Source organism: Dipodomys merriami, unplaced genomic scaffold (assembly GCF_024711535.1).
Source record: "Dipodomys merriami isolate MVZ:Mamm:240054 unplaced genomic scaffold, mDipMer1.0.p SCAF_3, whole genome shotgun sequence".
Taxonomy (NCBI): Eukaryota; Metazoa; Chordata; class Mammalia; order Rodentia; family Heteromyidae; genus Dipodomys; species Dipodomys merriami.
Genome location: NW_027204492.1, coordinates 112,680,830 through 112,708,543, shown reverse-complemented (window position 1 = coordinate 112,708,543; position 27,714 = coordinate 112,680,830). Strand labels below are relative to the sequence as shown.

The 27,714-nt window shown below is 38.6% G+C and overlaps 1 protein-coding gene across 1 annotated transcript; it reads right to left on the bottom strand.

Annotated features, from left to right (window-relative positions):
- Nucleotides 1-17: 17 nt before the first annotated feature.
- On the bottom strand, nt 18-27,714 carry Cltrn (collectrin, amino acid transport regulator). Its single transcript, XM_070040831.1, has 6 exons — nt 27,467-27,714; nt 27,104-27,162; nt 24,871-24,956; nt 12,439-12,552; nt 9,003-9,197; nt 18-644 (listed from the first exon to the last, which is right to left on the bottom strand). Exons 1-6 carry the CDS (start codon nt 27,522-27,524, stop codon nt 488-490), a joined length of 669 nt encoding a protein of 222 aa, XP_069896932.1. The 5' UTR covers nt 27,525-27,714; the 3' UTR covers nt 18-487.

Here is a 27,714-nt window from a genome sequence, read left to right as displayed (position 1 = left end):
TAGACTACATTCAAAAAGAGGTGATTAGTGCTTTATTAAATTGGCAAATAGTTAACAAACAGATCTGCCTTATTAAAGGCTAATACTCAGAAAATATGCATGTAGCTCTAAATATGATAGCAAGATAAAATTTCACCCTGTGAATTAACATTGTCATTTTTATCAATTCCATTTTTATTTTTCATTACTTGGTCATATACAAGGTGATATATGCATTATTCAAAAAGAATTCATTTCCAATTACTGCTAGGCCATGTTGTGACTATTCTCCCCTGGAATACAATTTCCTTATTCTTATAAATGATTAAATCAATAAAAACACCACATAGCTATACTTACTGAATTTTCAAAAATATTTTAGTTGGCATCTTATGATTCAGAACAGTTTGCAGGTATAATTATCTTATTACTCTCAAGCACATTAAAATTTCTTATGAAAGAAACTATCTTAGGGTGTTCAGTAGTGGCATAGAAACAAGTGTTATTCTCAGAGAGGGGTGAGCCGCTCATCCTCTGTCAAGAAGACATCATTAATGTGCCCTCCCTTTGTGTCCAGAGGATCGCAAGGGATGCCATTTTCAATTGTGATTGTGTTTTCACACTTATCTTCTGTATCATCCACTTCAGACGGTCCTTTGTTCTTCCTAAAAACATATAAAGAGTGATTGGGATCTAGAAGAAGGCAATATAGCTGAGTATGGTCTTTTGCACAAACATGGAGAACAGAACCACAAGAGTAATCAATGATGTTGCACATTTTCAAATATCTTTTAAGGACTATAAACAGCTGATGAGGTGAAAAGATACTATCAATGATATACACATATTGCTTAGGCTAAGTGATCACATGTATGCGTACATATATGTGAATGCATATACGAGTATACACATGCATATATAACATATGAAAAAAATCACTTGAAGGAATTGAGGAAAATATATGGTACTTTGATGAATTTTAAAAATTAGCCTTAGGAGCCAGGTGCTGGTGGCTCATGCCTGTAATCCTAGCTACTCAGGAGGCTGAGATCTGAGAATCACTGTTTGAAGCCAGCCTGGGCAGGAAAGTCCATGAGACTCTTATCTCCAATTAGCTACCAAAAAAACCTGAAAATTGTAAAGTGCTAGTCTTGAACACAAAAGCTCAGGGACAGTGCCTAGGCCCATGACTGACAAAAAAGAAATTAGTTCTAGTAGAACCTCAATAACATCAAAGTTTAAACAGTAATAAATTCCTTTCATAGGATTAGACAAATTAATAGCACACAAGTGTCAAGTGAAAATCAATTGAAATATCAAAAAGCAAATTCACATAACTGAGTTCTGAGGATCGCAGTTCCAAGCCAGTGTGGGCAGGAAAGTCCATGAAACTCTTATCTCCAATTAACCAGCAAAATGGCAGAAGTAGAGAGCTGTGGTTTAAGTGGTAGAGAGCTAGCCTTGAGTTCAAAATCCCAGGGAATTGCCCAGGCCCCGAGTTCAAGCCCCAGGACCAGCAATAGATGAAGCATGGTGGCGGGATGCGGGGGTGGGGTGGGAGAGAGAAAGATAGTAAACATCAATAGGTACCAGCATGGCAAGTGTGAGCCCCTAAGGTCAAAATTAAGTACTATTCAAAAAAAAAAAAGGAAAATATAAACTTATAAATTACCATTAAAAAGTCTAGCTTAAACTCCTCTAAAATTGTTCTTTATTGGTCTTGAATAATGATTTTCCATAACAATGAATAGATATTAAGTTCTCAAGTCTTATGCTGAATTTTGTGTATGGAAGCATGAAAACATATTGACTGGAGTACTATGAAGTCAGTAGCAATGTAATAGTATTCTTAGAAATTATGAATTATCTGTTTATTTGCCACTTTCTTTAGTAAAAGATGATTTTATGGTGTTACAAAATTTTGTGGTGTAGAAAAATGACAGAAAGCTAGATATGTGCAAATCAATGTAAGGAATTTTATCTCTCCCTCCCCAGCCACAAAGGAAAAATAATCCATCAGACATCTCAGTGAATGGGAAAGAAGGAGCATATGATCAGATGAAGAGAAGGTCTTCTTCATTAGAATAATTTTCCAGCCAAAATTAATCCGAGAGAAATCACTATAGGAACTTATCAAACTGGGCTGAACCAGTGGTAAATCAGCCGTGTGTGTGTGTGTGTGTGTGTGTGTGTGTGTGTGTGTGTGTGTGTGTGTAGTGACCTTAGATCCACTTGTTCAGCATCTTGGCATTATTGGACCTCATAAACTACAATGTCAGTAACTTGCTAGCTGGTAGACATGATAAGAAGCTCAAAGGTTATCTAACAGTAATATAGCACTTTGTCACATTCTACAGTGTGTGCAGCAGTAAACTGATTCACTGTCTCTGTGTTGCTCTTACTAAGAATAATAAAACCTTAACTGTCTTTCTGGATCATTCTGATCTGATGTTCTGCTAAACACATGTGTTATTTTTCTTGAAAAGTCACATTGAATGTTAATAACTTCTATCACTTCTACAATGCTGAGTGGCTCAGACAGGGAATGAAAAAACTGTGCCTAAACTCCTCCTGTGTTGTCATAAATATAGAATAATACGAGTAGTTAGCACCTTATGACCAAAAGCAGAAATAGTATTTCTATCTCTCTTCAAACAAAATAGAGCCAAAGAGCCCCAAAACAGCCAAGCAATAAAAGACAAATACAATTTTTAAATAAGAAATGATTTTCTAACCATAGTATGGAATGTAAGTTATTTTACATCTGTCATGTTAATAGCAATAAGAATGAAAATAATTAGTATTTATTTCATGCAAAAACTCACTGTAGGGGTTTGGTATGCATTATCTCATTTATTCTCACTGCAATATTATGCAGATTTTATTATTATCCTCCTTTTCAGATGAAGAAAGTTTCAAGTATGTATAGCAAACTATCTTTCAGAATAAACCAAGATTGGTGAAAGAAACTGACGTAGAATTCTATTTCAGTCTTCCCAGGCACGATCTAAAACACACTTAACACTGGTTCCTATTGGGTATATATATTCTAAACACAACAAAGGAAAATAACTAGCTATGATTTTTTTAATTTGTCTTTTTAAAATAATTTACTTTATTCTTATTATAGAGGTGATGTACAGAGGGATTACAATTATATGAGTCAGGTAATGAGTATATTTCCTTTCCTACAGTGTCTTCCTTTCCTTTACCTTCTCCTAGTCCCTCTCTCCTGTCTCCTCCTAAGAGTTGTATAGTTCACTTTCATCAGTGTGAAGTGAACTCCACTGCTGCACTTTTCACCCTTTTTTTCTCAAGTTCTGCACCCTCCCCCCAGTCCCTCTGAAGATGTACTCTTGAATACACCATACATAAGATAAAGAAGACAGACTCATCAAAACTAAAAAAGAAAGAGATAGAGAAAGAGAAAGAAATAGAGAAAGAGAAAGAAATAGAGAGAAAGAGAAAGAAAGAAAGAAAGAAAGAAAGAAAGAAAGAAAGAAAGAAAGAAAGAAAGAAAGAAAGAAAGAAAGAAAAGAAAAGAAAGAAAAAGAAAGAAAGAAAGGAAAGAAAGAAAGAAAGAAGGAAAGGAAGGAAGGAAGGAAGGAAGGAAGGAAGGAAGGAAGGAAGGAAGGAAGGAAGGAAAAAAAGAAGTCTCTTGTTTCTATATCTTGGAGTTCATTTCAGTACGTGTATTATTTTACATAAATATGAAGAGGCACTTAGGCATTGCCCCTGATTTCTCTCCTAAGAGAATACTCTTGGTCTCACTATGAGTATCTAGAATACTGTATAATCCATCATATCCCAGTGCATTTAGATGTAATTTCTGCATATCACAGAGAACATGCACCATTTGTCTCTCTGAGCTTGGTTTATCTCAACATGATTTGTTCTTGGTCCATCCATTTCCCTGAAATGACATTATTTTATTCTTTCTAATGGCTATGTAAAACTCCATTGTGTATATGCACCGCATTTTTTGATCCAATCATCTATTGTGGGGCATCTAGGCTGTTTCCATATCTTGGCTATTGTGAATAGTGTGGCAATGAAAATGGGTTTGTGGACATTTTTAATACAATTTATTTAATTTTCATAAGAATGTGAAGTTTGAATGTATGAATGTATTGACTGAGCCCTTGTATACTTGTGTGAAAAGCAAGAGTTATTAGAAATACAAATGCACTTCCATTTACTATCGCTTTTAGAGGAAAAGAAATATATCTAGAAACCAACCATGCAAATTTACTACTGATTGCTCAGCTATGAACATTACCCAGGGTTCTATGTCCTAAGTCCTTGACCCGGCTTTGTTACCAACTAGAAGATTATAATCTACTTGTAAGCAAGTACTAGTCATATCATCTATCTTTATCTCTTCCACAATATATACTATATCTCCTATCACAGAATGAATAATCAATAAAGAAATAAAATATTTTTACCTCTCTGTGCTTTGGCTTCTGTGGGGTTGGATTTAGACAACTGGTGAGGTTCCTTCCTAAGACCCAGTGGTGACGTTAGATCTAAAAAACGTCTAAGTTTATGATACTCTATTTATATACTAGATTCTTAAATGATGTACATGTAAATGTGAAAGTGTGCTGTGTCCTGTGCTGTCATATGCCATGAAATAGCAAGTTCTATAAAATAAACACTTTATAATTGTAACATAATGCTACTAACTTATATTGATAAAGCATTTTCTGGTATATAATGAATGTGCATATATACTCTAACTTTTGTCTTCATGTCATTATAACCATCTAAGAAAAAATACTATCAATTTTCATATGTGACCTGCTTAAGGTCATTCAGTTGAATAAATTCCAGTGCTTGAAGCCAAAATAAGGGGTCTCAGTCAAATGCTCTATTAAAACCTTCATTACATCATGAACTTTATCACCTCATTATCACAATAACCATCACTATCATCAGTATCATTATTATCATAAAGCTGAGATGATAACTAATATGCCTACTTCTGGACTAGGGCTAGACAAAGATCTAGCATACACATCATTTTGAAGTATATGCAGGTGATCATGGATTCTTTTCTACCTGTCCAGCTCCCTCACTGTTGCCCAAGACTAAAATGAAAAAAATCATTTTCCAAGTCTTTTCCTTCAACTAATATCTCCTTTCCACAAACTGCTATTCTGAATTAGATATTACCTGAGACCTCAAATTACTTCACAAAAATATGATCATTGTCGTGGTGTGTTAACGAGTATTAGACTTTCAAAAGCTGTCAAGCATTCAGAATTTTTCATACTTGATAGGAAACTGAAAAATACTAAATATCAGAGAAAATTTTTAGAGAGCTGGTTACCAACTTTACCACTATTATAGTGGTCAGTAAAGTAAATAAGATAATTTGCAATTAAGATACATTTTTACTCAGCATGTTAGTGATATCAAAACAGACAATGGACTAATGGAACTGAGTAACAAGAAAAAAATAAATCCACAAATTTATTCAACAAAGATACTGAGAACACATAGTGGAAAAAGAATAGTGTATTCAATGAACAGTGTTGGGAAAACTGGACATTCAAATGCAGAAAAATGAAATACTGTCATAATCTCATATCAGATACAAGACCAATTCAAAAAGCTACAATTACTAGAAGAAAACATGGCAAGCTCCATGACATTGGCTTGGGCAATAGGTTTTTTAATGTGACCTTAAAAGTACATGTAATAAAAGCAAAAATAGACATATGGTATTATTAAAGTAGAAAGTTTCTATTCAAAAAAGAAATTAATCAGGTAAAAGAACACCACATGGAGTGGAAGAACATATTTGCAAATCATACAGCAGGAAAGCATGTAACCCAATGAAAAATAGGTAAATAATATGAATAAACAATTTTCAAAAGAAGACATACACATGACCAACAAATACATGAAAAAGTTAAGGTATATCAGAAAATGCAAATCAAAATGGCAGTGAAATATCAACCTCACACATGTTAGAATAACTATTATCAAAAAAGAGGAAAGACAGCCAGGATGTGGAGAAAAGGGAACACTTGCCCATTGTTGGTGATATGTAAATTAGTATATCCATTATGAAAAACAGTACAGAAGTTCCTCAAAAGATTACCATATGATTCAACAGTCCCACTTCTGAGAATGTATCAGAAATTGAAATCAGTACACTTGCTGAAGAGATATTTGTACTTTCACACTCATTTCAGTGTTATTTATAATAGCCAAAGTATGAAATCAACTAACAGTCCATCAATTTGGTAAATAGATAGAGAGAATAGAGTATATAAATATATACTTAGTCTTTTAGAAAGAAAACCATGTCAGTACACTAAAAAAAAGAAAAAGAAAAAATGGCAGGAGGAAAAAAAAACAGCCTTTGTTGGGAAGGTATGTATCAGCTGAAGGCAGAAGGGGAAATAAAGAAGATGAAACAGAACAATGAAACCTATTGAAATTGTCTTAAGAAAGAGAAAGAGGGAGAATAAGCAAGAGTGCTAGAGAGGGGGTAATGTTGATGAGATCTATTGTATGTGTATATGGAAATGCCACAATGAAACTCCCCCTTCACAGCTAATGTACACTGATAAAAAGTCTGTTTTAAAACACTGACAGGGTCAGGCACCAGTGGCTCATACCTGTAATCCTAGCTACTCAGGAGGATGGGATCTGAGGATCACAGTTCAAAGCCAGCCCAGGAAGGAAAGTCCATAGAATTCTTATCTCCAATTAACTACCAAAAAAAGCTAGAAGTGAGGCTCAAGTGGTAGATTGCTAGCCTTGAGTAAAAAAGCTCCAGGACAGAGCCCAGGCCCTGAGTTCAGGCCCCAGACCCTGCACCAAAAAAGAAAAGAAAGAGAGAGAGAGAGAGAAAGCAAGAAAAAGAAAAGATGGACTAAATTGACGGATTGTACAATATCAAAATTTCATTCCTGTTTAGTTATTTAGGTGACCAAGATTTACTGATACCTATAACAAACTATAAATGAAAAATTTATGAATTTCTAATGAAATTTTCACTTTTTAAAAAAAAAAGGAAGAACACTGTGTCACTTGAAACATGTATGAACCTGGAAGATGTTATGATAAACAAAGATACAAAATGCAAACGACCACATGATCTCACACGCAGAATCTAAAAGTCACACTCATAGGTGCAGAGGCTGGTGAGTAGTGAGTAATGACAGGAGGACTGGAAGGTATGATCAAAAGGTAAAAAGTTTCAGTTACACAGGATGAGTAAATTTAAGAAACCTACTGTCCAGCATGGTGGACTATAGTTAATAATAGTGTGTTGTATATTTCCAAGTTGCTAAGACAGATCTTAATTGTTCTCACCACAAAAAATGACAAGTATGTGAGGTCATGGTTATGTAAATTAGCTTTATTTCATAACACATATATATAAACATCACCTGTACACTGTAAAATATATTATTTGTCGATTATATTTTAATAAAAGAGGTGTTTACTAACTAATAAACTAACTAATAATGAGTCAGTGAATGGAAGACTATTCTGAAATATGTTGGCAATATTTGTATAGGAAAAAGGTCCTTTCATAGCTCCCTTTAATCACAATGGGTAAGTTGATTTTTAATAATAAGTGCTGCTTATTTAACAACACAGACCTTGGTACTTCATGTATATCTATGTCACAATCCTCACAAAAGCTCTCTGAGAATTATCTCCCTACTGCTGATGAGAAAACTGAGACCCAGAAAAATTAAGTAATAGTAAAGCTGGAACTTGAGTTTACATAGTTTGAACTCCAGTCTAAACTTTCCACTGAGTGGCTCTTGACAAAACTTACAGAATTGTTAATGTTTTGCTTCTAACAACTTCAGAGATGACTCTGGAACTCTTCTCCATAGAAAAAAAATAGGAACTTAAATGATCCTGTGGTCTCTCTGGGGCTACTAAGTTTAAGATTTGTAATTGTGCAAACTATGTTCTCATTATTACCTAATATATGTATTGAGGTGTTAAACATTTTTTAGTTGTCTTCCTCAAGACTGAAGGCAGTAAAGACAACACCAGTCTTTTCCATAGTTAGGGTTTCATCCTCACTTTAAACTGCACTCCTCATCTTTCAAGCAATATTTTGCCCAAGAGAAACTAACCATCAATTGTATCAAACTTAAACTTAGAACAAATACTATAACATATCTCTAGGAGATTATCATAATTGTCCTGACTATATTTGCTAATTATTGATATGTTCCAGGTTTACACAAGAGATTTGTCCATCTGTTTTCCTAGTGTGCACATGAGATGAGTTCGTAAAGACAGTGTTGTAACAACAGTCTCACTTGTCCCAGGTAACAGATTATGATGCTACACACCCAAATATTATATTACTGCAGAATCTGTTCAGAAAGAGAGAGCTTATCCCATCAGAAACTAGGTGAAAGACCAGCAAATGGCAAGATTATAAAATACTAGTTACAGGTAACACTTATTGGGCATTCACTGAGTGCCAGGTACCACTCTAAACATCCTACTCTATGAATTCTTTTATCCTATCAAGTTAATCATTGCTAGTACACCTCACTGTTGTTCTAGAGAAGTTATCTGTCTTTGTACATACATTTAATGATAAATTATCCAACTTGACTCTAGTACCACAAACCATATTCTTCCAGACTGAGTCTCTCTGAGTCATTGCTTGTGCTTCTGTGAAACTACTGTCATTTGGATAGTATTGCCACCAAGGGTGAACTTGGCCTATCGAAAAAGTATGCTTAGTTTTGTATATACACCTTACAAAATGACAACAGGGATAATGAAAATCAAATCTGCATATAAAACATTCATAACGCACAGAACAAACGGAATATACGCAATAAATAACTACTACTGGACTCTGAAACAAAAAAGAAACATAAACAATCATAAGAGATAGTTTAAAATGACCAAATTTTCAAGTTTAAGGCATCTCCTTCCTCAGAGGAAAATTCTTTCCTTTTCCCAAGTCATGCAAAATTAAGCAAATGCTCCTTATATCATGCCCCTAAATATCTTACCTTCTATGTTGCCGAATCCCTGATAAAACCAGTAGTGTAGTAGCTACTATGACAATGCAAAATACCACACCAAATACAATAATCCAGATGGGCACAGGTGGGTCTGTAGGTGGTGCCAAAGTGGAAGGAATTTTTAAAAATTCTAAAGTACGGTCATCCAAAAAGAATGCATTGTTGATCCGGTTCCTATTCATTCTAAAAATATAAAGATAATTAAAAACAAATGAAATAAGACAGAAACATCTGAAACAAAGTACATATCTGTCCTCCCATAATTATAAATATCCTTATAAAAAGCATCCTCCTAGCAGAAGACTTCGAGTTGACTAGAAAGCTTGCTGAGAGCAAGGATGCTGCGGTTTCTTTTAGTAAGTCACACTGCTGGCTGCCAGAGGATGCCTATCCATGCTCTGCTGTTATCCATTGTTGAAAATATCCTAGAAGTAAGCCAAAGTCCTGAACTTTGAGCTCTTTCCATAGATTTCATTCCTGAGAGGTGGAATCTACATGCGAAGGGCAGAACTCCATTTAAGGCAGTTTAGAAATACCAATAAATAGCCCCACAAAATAAAATATACCTAAAAAGTAGGCAAAGAAAAGTGGAAACAGAAAAGAAAATATGATTCAAGAGTGGCAAAAAATCCAACAAGTTGACTTTTTTCTGCATTAACTCAACGAACATTTGCCAACAACTAATCAAGTATCAGATAAAGTGCTAGGTGCAGTCAAATAAGAATTCTCAGGAGTGTACAGTCTAGAAGAGTAGCAGATTAGTAAATTCACAACCCTGGTGGAGTACAAAATATTCAGTGCAAATATGGGCACAGTGGGAACACGGGAGAAGGTGAAAAACTTAGAAGTCAGGGCTGCTTTCCTGTGGAAAATATTTTTTAACTGTATTTTGAAAGACAAGTAGGAATTCTTTAACTATAAGTACTTAGTATAAGAATGAAGTCGTGGTAAAGTATTACTTGTTCAGGGAACTGTGAATGGTTTCCTAGGACTCAAATCAATGAAGGCCTGGGAGCTCAAAGGTCTGGAAAAAAATATAATGTAAACGTGTTACTTTTCCTGGGGAAAATCTGCATTGTAAGTGGTGGTGGCAGTTAGGAATGGATTGGTAGCAAAGATTTATTTAATGAAAAAAGGTAAATTACATGATGTAACTAGATATTTTATGGCCTTTACTGAATTCACACAATAATTCATCTACCATTAGATCAGCTCTGAAAAGTAGAAATATATTATGAGCCTTGTGTGAGTGAAAATTTCCTAGGAATTGCACTTATAAAATGAAAAAAGAAATAAGAAAAAGCAATGTTAATAATGTTTCATTGTTCAATATAGCCAAGAAAATATAATTGCACCACAGAGTATTGACTTGGTGACTCTTATCTCCAATTAACTACAAAAATAAAAAGCCAGACGTGGAGCTGCAGCTCAAGTTTTGAGCAAAAAACTCCAGGAACAGCATCTGATTTCAAGCCCTAGCACAGACATCAAAATAAGTTATTGTTGTTCAGCAGGGGTGGTGGCTCACACTTGTAATCCTAGGTACTCAAAATGTAGAGATCTGAGGATCACAGTTCAAAGCCAGCCCAGGCAGCAAAGACTCTGAGACTCTTATCTCTAATCACAAAAAAAAACCTGTTGTAAATGGAGGTCTAGCTCAAGCTGTAGAGTGCTAGCCTTGAGCAAAAAAGCTCAGGGACGGTGCCCAGGCCCTGAGTTCCTGCCCTGGGACTAGCACATGCATACACACAAAGTTACTGGTATTAATGGTGTATTATTCATTTATATTTTCATTATAAAGAAACTATGTTGCTTGCAGAAAAATGGATGTAACTTGAGAACATGTTGTACAACATAAGTCAAACTCTAAAAGTCAAATTCTGACATTTCACTCATTTGTGGAGTGTAGACCTAAAATGACAACAATGATGATGATGATGATGATGATCATCATCATCATCATCATCATCATGGTAACTGGACCTAAATATAAAAGGGGTACTTGTCTGGATAGCCAATAGGAGGGAGAAGAAGGAAGGAACGGGACATTGAGGGTGAAGAGGATCAAAATATATTACATATATGTATGTGGAGATAGCATGATAAAACCCACAAATACTGTTTGGAGGTTGGGGAATTGAGAAAATACAATGTGGGGTATATAGTACACTATATGCATTTATGGAATTATCACAATGAAATTTCTTTGTACTATTAATGCACACTAACAAAAATGAAAAACAATACTGGTGTTAATATTAAGTGGTCTAAATGCATTTGTATTATGCAAATAATAGGTGGAATTCATATTATTTAATCCAACCACACAGATTCTTTAGCCATGAAATTCCTATTACCCACCTTCTAGATAATACATCCTTTTTCTATTTTTCCTTCTTTGTATTTTTTATTTATTTTCCTCCAATCCCAATGAACTCTATTCATTTCTAATATAAGCTCTCATTCTATTGTTCTCCCCCATACCCCTCCCATCCTTATCTTCAAGTTACACAGTTCAATTTTTAATAATGTACATTGAATATAATGACTGCATTTGCTCACCATTCTCTCCTCTATTCATCCCCCCATCCTCCAAACATGTTTCTACTTTTATTATTATTCATTTTAATAAGGATAAATTATTATTTTTATCATAGTTTTAAAAGTATCATTTTAAGGTAAACACCTCATTGACTGGAAAAGACAAATCTTTAGAGACTCAAGAAACAAAGATTTTTTTTTGTTTTAAGATAAAACCCAAGGAGTTTTAATCCTCAAAACTTCTTACATTTACTAACTTGAAAATTACTTTCAGTAGCTCTGAGATAGGCATACAATAATAATTCATATGTTACAGATGATGAAATGAAGGCAAAAAGAGAGTAGTTAACTTTTCTGTATTCACATAGTTCACGACGGGAAAGCCAAAAAGTCCATTCAATCTTCTTGTCAAAAGAGGAGAATAGTAAATATTCTTAACTCATATGTAAACCAGAGTTTATCAATGACAGCATAGTTGGACATCTGGGACCAAACAATTTTTTGTCTGAACTGCTGTCCTGTGCATAGTAGGATACTTAGCAACAATCCTAGCTTTTGCCTACTAAATGTTAGTAATAAATCCAGTCCCTCATCCTTTTTGACAAGAAAATGTATCCCAATATTGCCAGTTCTCTAACAGAAACTAACTAGGTATGTGAGATTGATTGGAATACATTGCAAACATGTGGAAATGTAACAATAAAATCTCCCTCTATACACCTAATGTAAGCTAATAAAAATGAAATTAACTTGCTAGAATTTTTGACATTTTAATCAATAAATCATGTGGGAGAAAAGAGTGGGGACTCTCCCTATTTATGAAAAGAGTTGAGTTCATCAGCAAATTAACTGACCAGCAGAAGGCATGTTTAGAGGTGATTACCTTATGGCAGATTGGACTTCAACTGCAGGAAGAGTATGGTTTTTTGAAGGATCTGTAACCACAAACCAGAATGACACTCTCTGGGTTACATTGCAAAGAAGGACATGGGAAATTCTGCAGGAGATGGAAAGAAAATATACATTTAGAATGTCACTGCAAATGACATTAAACTGTTCTCTTCACGTGTAAAAAGTCATTTCCACCATTTTAAGATAAAATTAGTTGGAGGTTCTCATTGTTTCAAAATCACATACTTGAAGATCATTCCTTAAATAAGGGATCTGCTAAGGGGTGAAAACGGAATAAGCAGTGGAGAGCATTAGAAATCTCATTCTCCATCAGCTAGTGGCTGACACTGTTACTACTTCCTCAATATTTGGTCCGTCTCTGAACGACAGAAACCTGTGATGGGCCCTCAAAAGTGTGCTAGTGTTCTATGCTGGTTAAGAAACAGAATGCATAGCCTCTCGATGCAGTACTTGCTCTGACTGCCTCTCCCACCACAGTTTTGGGAACATCACAAGACAGATATGTCTTCTACATGCATTTTTGAGGAAAAAGTTCTCAAGATCAAGTTCTTCTACATTGCCTTGAACAGATCTCCAAATTGAAGAGCTATAATCAATTCAGGAACCCTTGAGCAATGTATTTTGTATTTATATGTGTTAACTACAAATTGGAAATGTGACTCATTCTATTCTACATAGATCAGTTACAAAGGCAGAAATGACATCAGTTGTCAAGAAAAGCATGATCCAGAGAATGCTGGAAATTATGAGGGACTATGAAAAACAAAAATGCCAGTGCTAAACATAAATCCTAGTTGGCCTGTCATTTTTAAACAGCTAAATTATTTTTTTTTTCCGTCATCGTGGGGCTTGAACTCTGGGCTTGGGCGCTATACCTCAGCTCTTCAGCTCAAGGCGAGCACTCTATCATTTGAGCTACAGGGCTACTTCTGGTTTTCTGGTGGTTTACTGGAGATAGGAGTCTCATGGACTTTCCTGACTGGGCTGGCTTTGAACCGTGATCCTCAGATCTCAGCCTCCTGAGTAGCTAGGATTACAGGCGTGAGCCACCAGCGCCCGGGTTTAAATTGTTTTTTTTTTAATGGCATTAACATCCATCTCACAAGAATGAAACACATCAATCACATTAACTGAAAAGAGTAGCAATTTGTTCTTTGTAAGTATATTAAGGTCATCTTTACAATCATGAAGAAGCACCCTTTGTCAATGGCTCCTCATTTTTTTTCTCCCTTTCAGCATGTGATACAAAAGCAAGTGCCAGACCCAACAGCCAGAAGCTAAGAGTATGGAGTCAGCAATGATAAAGGAAGAAGGGGGAACTGCCTTTGTGATGAGGATAAACAGGATTAGGATGAGATACCCTGGCAGTCACTGCACAAAGTGGTGGGAGTAGGGAGGCCTAGCCTTGTGTGCATGCCCAGAGTATATGCCTGGACATTCTCTTGTCACCTGCCCCACTCACTTTGTCTTCCAAACCAGGAGCGCATGCCCAGACAGTACCCCTCTCAGGTACCACACATATTTTGTCTTCCTAACTTGATTTGCCCAGTGTGATGCTTAGAAACCCACCCCCACACGTCACGTGCCCCAAGCTCTTTGTTTAACTCGCACATGCTCAGTGTGCCTATCCGCCTGCACTACACCCCCCCCCCACTTCCTTTGCCCCCAGCCTTGTTACATGCCCTACATAGTATGTCTTCCTAACCCGGTGCGCATGCCCAGTATGCAAGTCTGGCCGCCCCCAAGATGTCATGTGACACATGCAGAGGACTTCCCAACCCTGTGCGCATGCCTAGCCCCACCCCGTGACATGCGCCCCTTAGGTTTTTGTGGGGTTTTTTTGGGCCCTCAAGCCAGTGCGCATGCGCCACTCGCTGACTAACAATTGCTTGTAGGTTGCTGGTCGCTTTTCTGCTCCGCAGTCCACCGGCGTCGGAACGAGATCTGCACTCTAGTCTCCGGACTCCCTAGCTCAGCGCAGTCATGGGCAGCTATGTAAGCAAATACCCGAGCCCACAAAAGGATGCTGTGCAGCTCTGGGCCTGCAAGACTTACTCTCGGAAGCCTAGAAATGGCTTTCTCAGAACTTTCTGGGCTGCCTTCCAGGCCACCTACCTGGGCAAGTACCTGATCCGCTACCTTAGCATGTACAAGGCCTTGCTGTGGCCTTCAGCCCCAAAGCCCAACTCTGTGAGGCCCAGTCCTGCCCGCCGCGGAGAACTCGCCAGCTACTACAGGGCTACAGGCAAGACCGACATGCGGCCTTTTGGCCAGAAGCTCCGCTCCGTGAGGCGCGGCCTTACCCGCCGCCATGAGCTCACCAGCCACCGCTCGGCTACACGCAAGGCCACAGTGCAGCCCTTCAGGAAGCGCCGCTCTGTGCGGAACAAGTGCAAACGTCGCAACGCAATCATGAACGGCTCCATGAACGTTTACTTGGAGAAGACTATACGGAGGGCCGCCTTGCAGCACTTCATCCAGAAGAAACACTTTGCAAGGTCCATGATTGCCCCCCAGTATACGAAGCCCAAAGTGAGCAAGCAGATTGTGCTGCCTAGCCTTCAGCACAACAGAGGCCCAAGGGCGCTCGCCACACCTGCCCCAAGCCGCTTTCCTCGCAAGCTGTCTCTGTGGCTCCCAGTGAGGCCCGACTATCCTGGTGGCGAATACAACCATTACCTGAAGCACAGGATTTGGTCCCCTCAAGTTTCTTCACGGGATTCGGAGCTTAGGAAGAGAGCCTGTCTGCATTCCTGGAAGTCTAGGGTGGCACCCCAGCAGCCCACCCCACAAGGAGAGACCAGAGGGCTGGGTCAGAGAGGCCCAATGGAACAGGGCCAAAGCAAGTTGTGCAGTCCTGTCTGGTCTAAGGTTCTGCTCCTCCAGAGTTCTGCATCTCAACCACGTGCCTTCATTCGTGACACCAGTAAATCTGTGGCCCGACCTCTCCACCTCAGGCTGGGGCCACTGAACCAAAGCATCGGCTCCATCAAGATGAAGAGACAGAAGTGCGTCTTTGCCACACCCTGTCTCCTCTGCTCCTCATCTGATGCAGCCTTCCCTCAGCCTGCCCAGCCTGCTTGGAAAACTGCTACGGGGGCATACACCAGCCCAGCATGAGGTTGTCAGAGCCTCCACTGGAGAATTGGGAGGAGATGCCATGCTGTCTGCCAGCCACCAAGCCTCCTGACCGTCCCAGCAGCCCATTGGGACCATTTGTCCCGGAGCATATCCACCCTGCTGGTCCCTTGGCTCCTCAGAGGCAGGGCCCTGCCTCCTGAAGCCATAGCCTTTGCACCCACTTACCCCTGCTCTACCCCCACAGAAGCCAGAGACTTCCCATCCCTTCAGTTGATAAGTCTGCCACTCCCAGATCACCCCTCCTTACCCTGCAGAACCCACAGTTAAGAGACTTGCCAGGCCTCTCCCCTGCCAACCCAGACTTAGATAGGTGGGCTCCCCGCAAAAGGCCCAGTTTGTGTAGTTAAATATTTGGTTCTGTTCTGTATAATAAAGACAAGAAGTTTGTTATTCTAGAAATTGCCTAGTCTTTTTTGTTGTTGTTATGTTCTCTGCTATATACTTGGGTGATTTCACATGTATATATAGTTTTAATCTTAATTTTTATTGTTATAAAGGTGATGTACAGAAGGGTTACTGTTTCATAAGTCAAGTAATGAGTACATTTCTTTTTGTCACCCCTTCCTTCACTCTTTCCCAGGTTTCCCTCCCGTCTCCACCCACAAGCCATGTACTTCATTTTCAACAATGTCTGGTGAGTACCACTGATGTATTTGTTCACCCCTTGTCCCTCCAATTCTATGCCTATCATTACCCCCCTCACATGCAGACAGATAATCAAACAAGACCAAAAATACCTCGGTTCCATTCCATTTCGATAAATAGTATTTTATATGATCATAGGCACAGAGGCATTACTTGAGTTCCTCCCCTGAGAGAATACTCCTTGGAGCTCACAGTGTGTGAATACCTAGAGTCTTGAGTAATTTATCATGTCCTGGTGTATTTTAGGTCTAGCTTCTCCATGAGAGAAAACACATACCATTTGTCTCTCTGAGCTTGGCTTGCCTCACTTAACATGATTTGTTCTAGGTCCATCTATTTCCCTGCAAATGACTTAATATTAGTCATCCTAATGGCTATGTAAAATTCCATTGTGCATAATTACCATGTATTTTTTTGATCCACTCATCCATTGTAGGGCATTTGGTGTGTTTCCATAACTTGGTTATTGTGAATAGTGTGGCAGTGAACATGGATGGCAAGTGTCTTTATGGTAGCCTGGGCTGTGATATTTTGGGTAGATGCCCAAGAGTTATATGGCTGGCTTACAGAGAAGATCTATATCAGGGTTCTTTATTATGTTGTTGTGTTTTTGGTTCCAGTCCTATGATTTGTACTCAGGACCTGGGTACTGTCCCTAAGGTATTGTGCTTAAGGCTAGTACTCTTCCACTTTGAGCTACAGCTCCATTTCCATCTTTTTAGTAATTAATTGGAGATAAGAGTCTCACAGACTTTCCTCCTGTGCTGGCTTTGAACTGTGATCCTTAGATCTCAGCCTCCTAAGTAGCTGGCATTACAGGAGTGAGTTTTTTTGAGGAACCTCCCTACTTAAGTGACTTGCATATCTTTGTCTTCCCATCATTTCTGAATCTGACTACCTATTTGTCCTCTCATAACATTTCTTACTTAATTAGAACAAAACTAAAAAATAAATAGAGGCCTGGAAGAATGTGGCTTAGTGGTGGGGTCCTTGCCTAGCATGCATGAAGCCCTTGGTTTGATTCCTCAGTACCACATAAACAGAAAAAGCCGGGTGTGGTCCTGTGCCTCATGTGGTAGAGTGCTAGCCTTAAGCAAATGAAGCTCAGGGATGTTCCCAGGCCCTGAGTTCAAGCCCCAGGACTGGCAAAAAAAATAAATAAATAGAGAGGCCGGGCACCAGTGGCTCACACCTGTAATTCTAGCTACTCTGGAGACTGAGATCTGAGGATAGCAGTTCAAACCAGCCCAGGAAGGAAAGACCATGAGACTTTTATCTCCAAGTAACCACCAGAAAACAAGAAGTGATGCTGTGGCTCAGAATGTTAGAGTTGCTAGCCTTGAGCAAAAAAGCTTAGGGATAGCACCCAGGCCCTGAGTTCAAACTCCATGTCCAAAAAAGAAATCTAATAAAAATAAAATTAATTTGGAGATATAATCACTCTCTGTAGAATCCATCAAGAAACCATTCTTATATGGTCCTGATGCAGTCCCATTGAAATGAGAATGGCCTGAAGCATATAAACCTCTAGGGAACACTGAGGACTGGGTTTTGAAACAATGAGAGTCTACTCAGACATTTTAAACAATAGACATAAGGCTATCAATAATTAAATATTGTATACTTGGACCATGACACTGAATTTTAAAAAGTGCCTTTTTATTTTTTTTTTCAGTACTGGTGTTTGAACTCAGGGGTTTACATTTATTTACTGAACTTGTAGAACTTTTTTGTACTTCCTTTTTGAGATAGAATCTCACTGCCCAGTATATACCTGGGATTTGACCCACTTATTGTAGGCTTCCTGTTATAGGTTGGGTGACAGGCAGGTACCAACCATACCTTACTTCTTTCTGTTGAAATGGAGTCTTTTGAACTTTTCTGCCTAGGTGGGCCTGAAACTATGATCCCAATATCAGTCTCCTACATAGCTGGGATACCAGGCACACAGCACTAATATTCTTTCTATTAGAGACTATACACCATAGCTCAATGTTGCCCTTCATATCTGTAATCCCAGCATTCAGGAGGCTGAGGCAGGAGGATAAAAGAGTTAAAGGAGAGAGAGCCTGAGTTGAAGAGTCAGATCTTGTTTGAAAATTCTAAAGGAATTGGGTATAGCTCACTGATAGAGTACTTCTCTACCTAGGGCAAATCCTGAATTCCATTCCCAGCAATGGGGAAACAAAACTCTATGACTTTTCCACCTAGCATTCTTGGTATGAGGGACAGATCATTCTTTGTAGTTGGAGACTGCCCTAGGAAGTAGAAGGTGTTAGCAACTTACCTGACCTCTGATCAATGTGTGCTAGGAGCATACTCAAAGTTGTGACCATCAGCAGTGGCTCCAGGTATTGCCAAGTAATCACTGAATCAGGAGGTCAAAATTCACACTGGGAGAGAACCACTAAGCAGCACTGACCTCTACTGGCAAGAAACAGTCAAGCTAGGTCTTTTTGTTATGTATGCTTATAATACATAACAAAGGCATAGATATGAACAAAATAAAGTTGTATACAGATGCTTAGTTGGTTTTATTAGGGCTGTAAGCTCTGCAATCTATTCCCACCCTTGCCTTGAGGGAAAGAATGATACAGCTCTCTCTGCAGGCCCCCACTCAAAGCCTCTCTCTCTCTCTCTCTCTCTCTCTCTCTCTCTCTCTCTCTCTCTCTCTCTCTCTCTCTCTCTCTCTCTCTCTCTCTCCTCTCTCTCCCTCTCTCCCTCTCCCTCTCTTTCTCTCTCCCTCTCCCTCTCCCTCTTCCTCTCCCTCTCCCTCTCCCTCTCCCTCTCCCTCTCCCTCTCCCTCTCCCTCTCCCTCTCCCTCTCCCTCTCCCTCTCTCCCTCTTTTTGTTGGTCATGGGGCCTGAACTCTGGGCCTGGGCACTGTCCCTCAGGTCTTCAGCTCAAGGCTAGTGCTTTACCACCACTTGAGCCACAGTACCACTTCCAGCTTTTTCTGCTTATGTGGTGCTAAGGAATTGAACCCAGGGCCTCATACATGCAAGGCAAGCACTGTACCACTGAGCCACCTTCCCAGCCCCAGAGCCTCTCTTTATCTTCTAGGGAGTTCTGGCTTTTCTTCCACTGCCCACCTGGGGTAACACTAAAGAAACCTGGTCATCTCTCCAGAAAGTCCTACATGTTTGTGACTCAGGACTCTCCTTAGAAGTCATGTTTGCTCTCTTGGCCAATGGAGGGTGTGCTACAAGTATTTGTCAAATACAAAACAGCATCCTGAGTAGACTATGAGCTCTATGAGATTGCTGGTGACCCAACTTCACTGCTAGAAGAGAGAGTATAGTAAGGACTGTGTTAAAGGTGAGATGGAAGAAAAGTGTTCATCATTTTTAAAATATGTTTGTTCTGGTTTCTTTGAAAATATGGGCTTCTGCTTTGGTTTTTAATGCTTTTGTAAGAGGCTTTGTTTTGGAAATAATTCCTATTATCTGGTCCTACTAATTAGGAAATGTGAAAATGTTTAAAGGGAGTAATTTTAAAGTTTCAAATTGGCAACAAAATTAAAACCTAAATAATATCAAATGCTGGTAAGATGATAGAATTGGGATCTGGGAAGTATTATGGGAATCAATAGGCACAGTCACTCCAGAGAAGCGCGCGCACACACACACACACACACACACACACACACACACACACACACACACACACACACACACACACACACACACACACACACACACACACACACACACACACACACACACACACGCTGACAAAGATGTTCCTTGCAGCCCTTTACATCACAACAGAGAAAAAGAACAACTTAAATGTCCACTAATATAAAAATGTATAAAGTAAATCAAATGCATAGTAATAAGAAAATACTACTCCACAGATTAGACAAAAGAAATCACTCAGGTTTCTTAGGCTTAGCATAATCAGGCCAGATAATTTTATGTTGTGGAAGATAGAACAATGCACAGCAGTCCTAGCTTGTGCATATAACAATGCACAATGGTCCTGGCTTGTGTATTGTAGGATATTTAGCAGCAAACATGGCCTGTATTCACCAGATACTGTTAGTAGTGTCTCCAGTTATAACAATTTATATAAGGAATATGGCTTAGTGGTAGAGTGCTTGCCTAGCCTGTACGAATCCCAGGATTTGATTCCTCATTACCACATAAACAGAAAAAGCTGGAAGTGGTGCTCTGGCTCAAGTGGTAGACTGCTAGACTTGAGCAAAAGAAGCTCAGGGACAGTGCCCAGGCCTTGAGTTCAAGCCCCAGGACTGGCAAAAAAATGTCTCCAGACATACAAATATCTCCCACAGGATAAAATAATCACTTGGACTGGCTCAAGCATGTAATCCTAGCTACTTGGGAAGCAGAAATTAGATGATCACAGTTCAAGACCAGTGTGGGCTTTTTAAAATAAAATTCAAGAGACTCTGTCCCAACCAATGGCTATAGTAGTAACAAAAGCCTGTCATCCCAAGCTAAAGGAGGAGCACATGGTTGGGTACAAGAGCATATGCCTGTTATCCTAGCAATAAAGGGAAGCACAAATAGGAAGATTTCAGTCTAGGTCAGTATGAGTATAAAGTAAGACTCTATCTCAAAAATAACACAAAAAGTTGCTAGCAGAGTAGCTCAACTGGTAGAGTACCTGCCTAGTAAGCATGAGATCCTAAGTTCAAACTCTAGTACCACCAGAGGGGAAAAAAATCATCCCTAAGTGGAAATCACTGAACTACAACTACATATTTTCAATAAAAAGATAAATCTTAAAATAAACCACCAGCTGAAAAAAGATAGGATGTGGAATATTATATGCATTATATAAAATGAATGAAAATAGCATTTCTTATAGGTATGTGTGTGATGGTACCAAGGATTGAACTCAGGACCTCAAGCTCTCACTTAGCTTTTTTCCATTCATGTCTAGTATTCTACCACTTGAACCATGCCTTCGGTTGTTTTCTTTGCAGGCTGAATAGAGATAAAGTCTCCCAGACTTTTCTGCTTAGGCTCTTTAAACTTTGATTCTCAGATGTCTGCCTCCTGAATAACTAGAATCACAGGCATGAGTCACCAGCACCCAGCATTTCTATCATAATAGAGAAGGCCAAAATCCATGTATAAGGTCATCCAGATACTTGGTTTGTGTGTTCATCTCAAGCCTCTTTATAGATTGTTCAAATGTGAATTTCATAGACTCTCTATTAAAGATTCAGAGAATACAACCATGAACAAAGCAGTCTTTTCCCATGGAATTTGCTTCTAAGTGTCTAAAAGCAGAAGATAAACAAGTAAATAAATAAATGCATGCACTTGGAGGGTGCTATACACAGTGGACAAACACAGAAAATTCCTTCAACACATTTGTGGCCCCCAATACTTTCCTCTGTTTCCATCACCATGGACATTAGAAAGCAAAGTAAAAGCCCAGAATTTACAAGATGCCAGAATTCAGACATATCTTTGTGCCCTATTTGAGTACAGGCCCAAGACGTGGGGAGAACAAAGGGCTTCAGATGTCATATGGCTTATTCAAAGTCTTTGTCAAGAACTTCATGGTATCTGACCAAAGAGCATTCTTTTTTTATTTTATCAGTGGCTGATCATCAGGAACATACCACACTGTTCATCCACCTACAAGAATTCTCTTGGGCCCCAGGACATTAAGGAATCAAAGCACACCAGTTGACTTCCTTCTAATTATAGACTATGTACAACTAGTGTGACTTATCCCTGAGCTTCCAAATAAGTTTCCCCAAGATTTGCACAAAACATGTTTTGATGTGATAAACTGCAATGCTATTAGCACAATTAAAATTCTACATTTCCAATATGTTTAGTACAGATAGATCTGATTATTTTTACAAAACATACTTAAGTGGTTGCTTGGAGCAAATCACTACTAAGAAGTATAAATATTCCTTCCTACTCCTGTATAGGAAGCCCTGGTCTGATGCTAATTCTCTAAGAATTGGCTCCACTGCCATTTCTCATCAATGGATGCCAATGGCATCCAAAGGGTCATAAGAATCTGGCTCTTGTTTCTAAGATCAGGACTAAATACTGGGAGCTGGGCTGCTGTTTTACAAGCACAAGACCATTAATCCCCTTACCTTACTATGGATACAAGAGCACACATTGTTCCTTTTGAAATCACAAGACTTCTCTTTGAATAATTAAACAGAGACAAAAATCCATTACATGCTCTACCCTTTCTAGCTTAGAAAGAGAAAACCATATTTGAGATATCCTTTTACCTGTCTTGCTCAAAATGGTAAATTAACCTAAAAGCCAAAATTGGAATAACTTAAGTATGTAATATTTTCAGTTTTCCTGGGGAATAATAAACTTTGAACTTAGATCATAACTTAGAAACTGCTTACAATATTTTGAGATTTCTGTGCCACTGTTTTTAGCAACCTGGCCAAAAATATGTTTTAAACAGTGAAACATATCTAGACATCATCTTCAACCAAACTCCCAATAAAATCACTAGTAACTCACTGTAATGACACCAGAGCATAGATTAATTTTTCATACATTTTTCACTTTGCTTCAAAAAAGGACCTCAGCAAACAGCAATAAAAAATAATTTCTTACAGTTTGCAAAATAATCTTTGAAAGAATTCCCTTGTTCTAGTCACATTATACCCCCTTTTTTATGTCCCCTATAGCCAAGTTCATGAGAATAGGACCAGGAATGTGTGGACCTAGTTTATCCATCATTTTAATTAAGTGCCTAGAAAACAGCATGCTTTCAATAATAGTTAATTCTGCAGATCTAACTGTGTAGCTTAGAATGAACAAAGATGGTTATGTTCACCCACACCATTGCCTTTGGATGCCCTGACAGCTCTCTCTGCCTTACCTCCTGATGGCATCTGGAACATGTGGTGGAACCTGCCTGTCACTTCCGGCCACTACATCATCCAGGCCAGTCGAATACACTGCCCTCCTCCCTCCAACATGCAGCTGTTCTGCCCAAATGGATACTAAGTGGCAGCCCTTTGCCCTCTGTCCTGCATGCCTACCTTCCCCCCTGTTCAGTCTCCCCCATTTATAGGCGGGAGAAGGAGTTGGGGTTCAGACAGATAAGAAAGGCCTAGCCTTGCCTTGGCCAGAGCCTTCTGTGGTTTCCACTTGCTTTTCCACTTGCATCTGCCACCTAGATGCTTTGCATTCAGAGTGCTCCTGTGGAACCTTTGGAGACCCCTCCAGGTACCTCTAGCCTGTATCATCTTCCATGCTCCCTAGGCTCTGCCTCCAGCAGTACAGCTCCAACCTTGCTCTACTACCCAGCTTGTCCTGTGCTTAGTTCTCAGCCCAAGAAGTGGCACTGTAGCTCAAGTGGTAGAGCACTAGCCTTGAGCTGAAGAGCTAAGGGGCAGCGCCCAGGCCCAGAGTTCAGGCCCCATGACCAACAAAAAAAAAAAAAAAAAAAAAAAGACTTAATTCTCAGCCCAACGGGCAGCAATTCCATCCAGTCACATTTGAAAGATTCCTCTTGATCTTTTGAATCATGTGACTATTTTACTTTAAAATATTAAAATAGACATGAATGTATATGCAAATATATATATATCATGTTTATTCTGCTTATTTAACATCTACTCTTTATACTTCATAATCATAGCCCATGAATCAGATATTGTGAGGTTGAGAGAAGCTGATTAATATTATCTTCTTCACTAGGCTCTGAGTCATTACAGTACTCAGACTAAAGAATAAGACAGATAGAAGATCAAAATAAAAGGCTAAGTTGGAGAATATGACATTAATGAACATAAAGTTTTTCTTTCTAACTTCAATATATCCTGAAATGAAATGTTTATCCATCCTGTCTCATGGTGAGTTGATCTGAGGCAGGTAGCACAATGTACTAGAACAACAAATGATACGGCACCTACTGATCTAAATGCTCCTTCTATGGAAATAATAAAGTACTGCCTGAAAGGTATGCATGCCTGTCAGAGCATGTGCTCTAGTTCAATACTGAACTAGAGAATAGCACTAAGAATGCCTGGTAGAGTGGGGAGGGCAAGCTAATCCCAAAGAGAAAGGGACCCAAACCAAGATTTTCCTTCCAGCATAACAATCAGACAGGCCATTTCCTTCTTAAGGAGAGGCATCAGGTAGAAGTGAAGGGACACCAGCAATATTGCCCTCACCACAAACAGAAGGGGAAAGAAGCACCACAAACAGAGAAGATCCCTCCAGAAGACTAGAACAAAATGTAAAACTATTAGAGGTAATGATTGCTTTTAGAAAAATTAGCATGGTACTATGATAGATGCTAATGTGAAAAGAATAACCTATATATATTCAGGGATTATTTTCCTAAATGAATGTAGGATTCTTTAGTATCTATCTCTCTGCAAGAAAAATTATATTTATATAATAGACTATAGAAATCTCAGCTACAATCTTATTGGTAATTTATCTCTATATTACATGTTGAACAAAGAACATTGTTGGAACATGATATAATCTGTAAGAGCAGCTAAATTACAAATTATTTTTTAACTGAGACCTAAGTTTCTTAAAATTTTAGTTAAGAAATTATTTTAAGTTTAAGGTCTGAAATAGTGCACAGTCTCAAGTAATATTGCAAATAGTTGGATTTTTTTTTTACTTACTCTGTTTTTTCTCTGTTGGGAACTTTTCTCATGGAGAAAGCCACCATTGCTTTGAAGAGATATTCTTCATTTGTATCCCATACATACTGGAAGAGAAGGAAATAGAGAATGTAAAGACATGGTTTTTTTTAAAAACAAACAAACAAAGAATCCATTAGGTGGTTTATTAGATTGTTCTCCCTCTCCTTCATTCTCATTCCCTCCCTCCCTCCCAGCCATCCTCTTTCCATTTCTCTGTCCTCCCTCTTTTCTTCTCCTCTTTCTCCTTGTCTCTCTTACTATTTGTTATTAACCCACATCTTTCTCAAACACTGAAAACTGGAGAACATGATAATTCACGTCCCTTAAAGTCCAGTGTAGGGTTTCTTGAACATTTTAACTTAACCACTTTCATACCAAATTTGGGGTATTTCTTATTGTATTACTTTCCTTAGAAGCTTCAGTGGAATTAGCCAGTCACCAAATTGGGCATCATGGCCATATACATTCCCTTCTATCCTTTCCTTTTTCTGTTCCCTCATAAACTAGCTCTCCCTCCCAGATCCCTTTCCTTTAACATATAAAAAATTTATTTTTTAATTTTCATAGCTGGAAAATATTAAGGTATGACTGTATTATAGGCTGAATTAGATCCTCCTCCCCACAAAAAGTCATGTTGAAGTCATAAACTGAAATTCCTCAAATTGTAACCATATTCAAAGATAGAATCTTTGAAGAAATAATCGAATTTAAAATGTAGTTATTAGGCTGTTGTCCAATAAGACTAATATTATTAGAAGAGGAATTCTGAATGCAGACTCATACAGAGGGAAGACAATGTGAAAACATAAGGGGAAGTGGCCATTTCTAAGTCTAGTTGCATATATTTACCTAGCAGTTCATATTCCATGGTTCCATATTCCCTCATTTCAATACTCCGTGTGCCAAGACACTAAATGCCCCTGCTCACCTTGCTTTTTATCCCACACTTTAGACAAGTTAGTAAAGCATAACTAGAGAAATCATAACACAGGGCTTGTTAATTTAATTCTGAATTTATAATGACTTACTTCAAAACCGCCTGTGAATCCCTTTGGTTTCTCCATCATCTCTGTCTCATGAGTCATATGACTATTTCAAACTTCCCACAGGCACCTAAATCACCATGCTTTCCCTCACACCTCACACTCACTATATTTTCTTGCTTCTTCAGTTATAGATACAGTTCAAGTCATAAATTTAAACCTCCCTGTCCTCCTGATACCAAGATATCAAACTTCCTCCACAGACACTCATCTGTTTACCTGCTAGAGGTGTTTGTTTCTTTCCTGCCAATGGTTAATCTTTCTACCTCTATTAGGAAACATCTCTGTCCTTCTCAGAATCTAAACAATATCTGTTTCTCCTCTCTATTTTGTATATTCAAATCTACCTGAAGATTGTCCACTCACTTTTTTTTCCCAGTCCTAGGGCTTGAACACAGTGTCTGGGCACTGTCCCTCGGCCTCTTTGTGCTCAGGATTAGCGCTCTACCACTTCAGCCACAGTGTCATTTCTGGCTTTTTCTGAGTCGTTTATTGGAGATAAGTCTCATGTACTTTTCTGCCTGGGCTGGCTTCAAACCACAGTCCTTAGATCTCAGCGTCCTGAATAGCTAGGATTGCAGATGTGAGCCACCTGCACCTAGCTTGTCCACTCACTTTTAACTGCGCTCAAATTTTTCCTATTCAAACAACAGCAAAAATATGCCAGGCACTGTTGGCTCACACCTGTAATCCTAGTTACTCAGGAGGCTGAGATCTGAGAAATGTGGTTCAAAGCCAGCCCAAGTACAAAAATCCCTCAGACTCGTATCTCCCATAAAATACCAAAAAAACAAACAACAACAACAACAAAAAAAGCCAAAAAGCTGGAAGTGGAACTGTGGCTCAAGTGGTAGAGGGCTAGCCTTGAACAAAACAACTCAGAGACAGTGCCCAGGCCTGACTGACATACAAAAAAGATAAACATTAAATAAATAAATAAATAAATAAATAACTACTCAACTTCTTTCCATCCCTTCCTAGCCAAAACTCTTAACGGAAATGTTCACACTTCTATTTTTACATGTATTATCACCCATTTGTTTTAAATTCCCTCTAGTATATGTCTTCCAACTCAATATTAAGATTACTATACAGAGAGGCCCATTATTACATTAAATACAGTGTGGTTAGCAAAGAAAAATTAAAGTGAAAACGTAGGTGCCACTTACTGCTTTATCTCCAAGAGCTGTTCGGATACTAAGTCTCACTTTAAAGGCATTTTCTGCATCTGCCAGAAAGAAATAAAGGAAGCAGCCAGTAACAAAATCTATCAAAACACAGTTTGAAAAATTCTATTTATTGCAACTCAAATCAACAGAATAGAGAAAGTTCATTAAATTGCCCCCAAATACTTCTGCAAGTTTGATGAAAATCATATTAGATGATTTCAATATTTCTCTAAAACTTATGAGTCATGGGTTCAATTTTCAAGGCACAACCTGCCTGCAGATTTAGGAAAGTATAAAGTTTGTTCAGTCAGTGTCTCATCAATCATTTAGAAAAATCAAGTTTTAAGTTTCAAGGTAACATACCCGGTTGACAGAGTTCAGCCTGAATAGCATTCACCAAGAAAAAGAGAAGCCACAACATTCTTTCAGAGTTGAAAACAGGAGACAAACGCAGGGAAAAAATTCCACCTTCCACTTAAAGCTGCCTTAGCCATTCTGTGACCCGGATTAGAATATCAGAGAAATCAGCCAGCTACCATCTAAAATGTTTAATAATTAACATCCATCACTCAGGTTAGGGCTTCCATATAAGCCAACCATCTCCAGTCCAT

Coding starts and splice junctions, on each gene's coding strand:
- Cltrn (XM_070040831.1), bottom strand. CDS start 27,524: ATGTTGTGGCTTCTCTTTTTCTTGGTGAATGCTATTCAGGCTGAACTC. Junction 24,957..27,103: donor CAGCTCTTGGAGATAAAGCA/GTAAGTGGCACC, acceptor CTTCTCTTCCAG/TATGTATGGGATACAAATGA. Junction 9,198..12,438: donor GAAGTCCAATCTGCCATAAG/GTAATCACCTCT, acceptor TTATATTTTTAG/AATGAATAGGAACCGGATCA.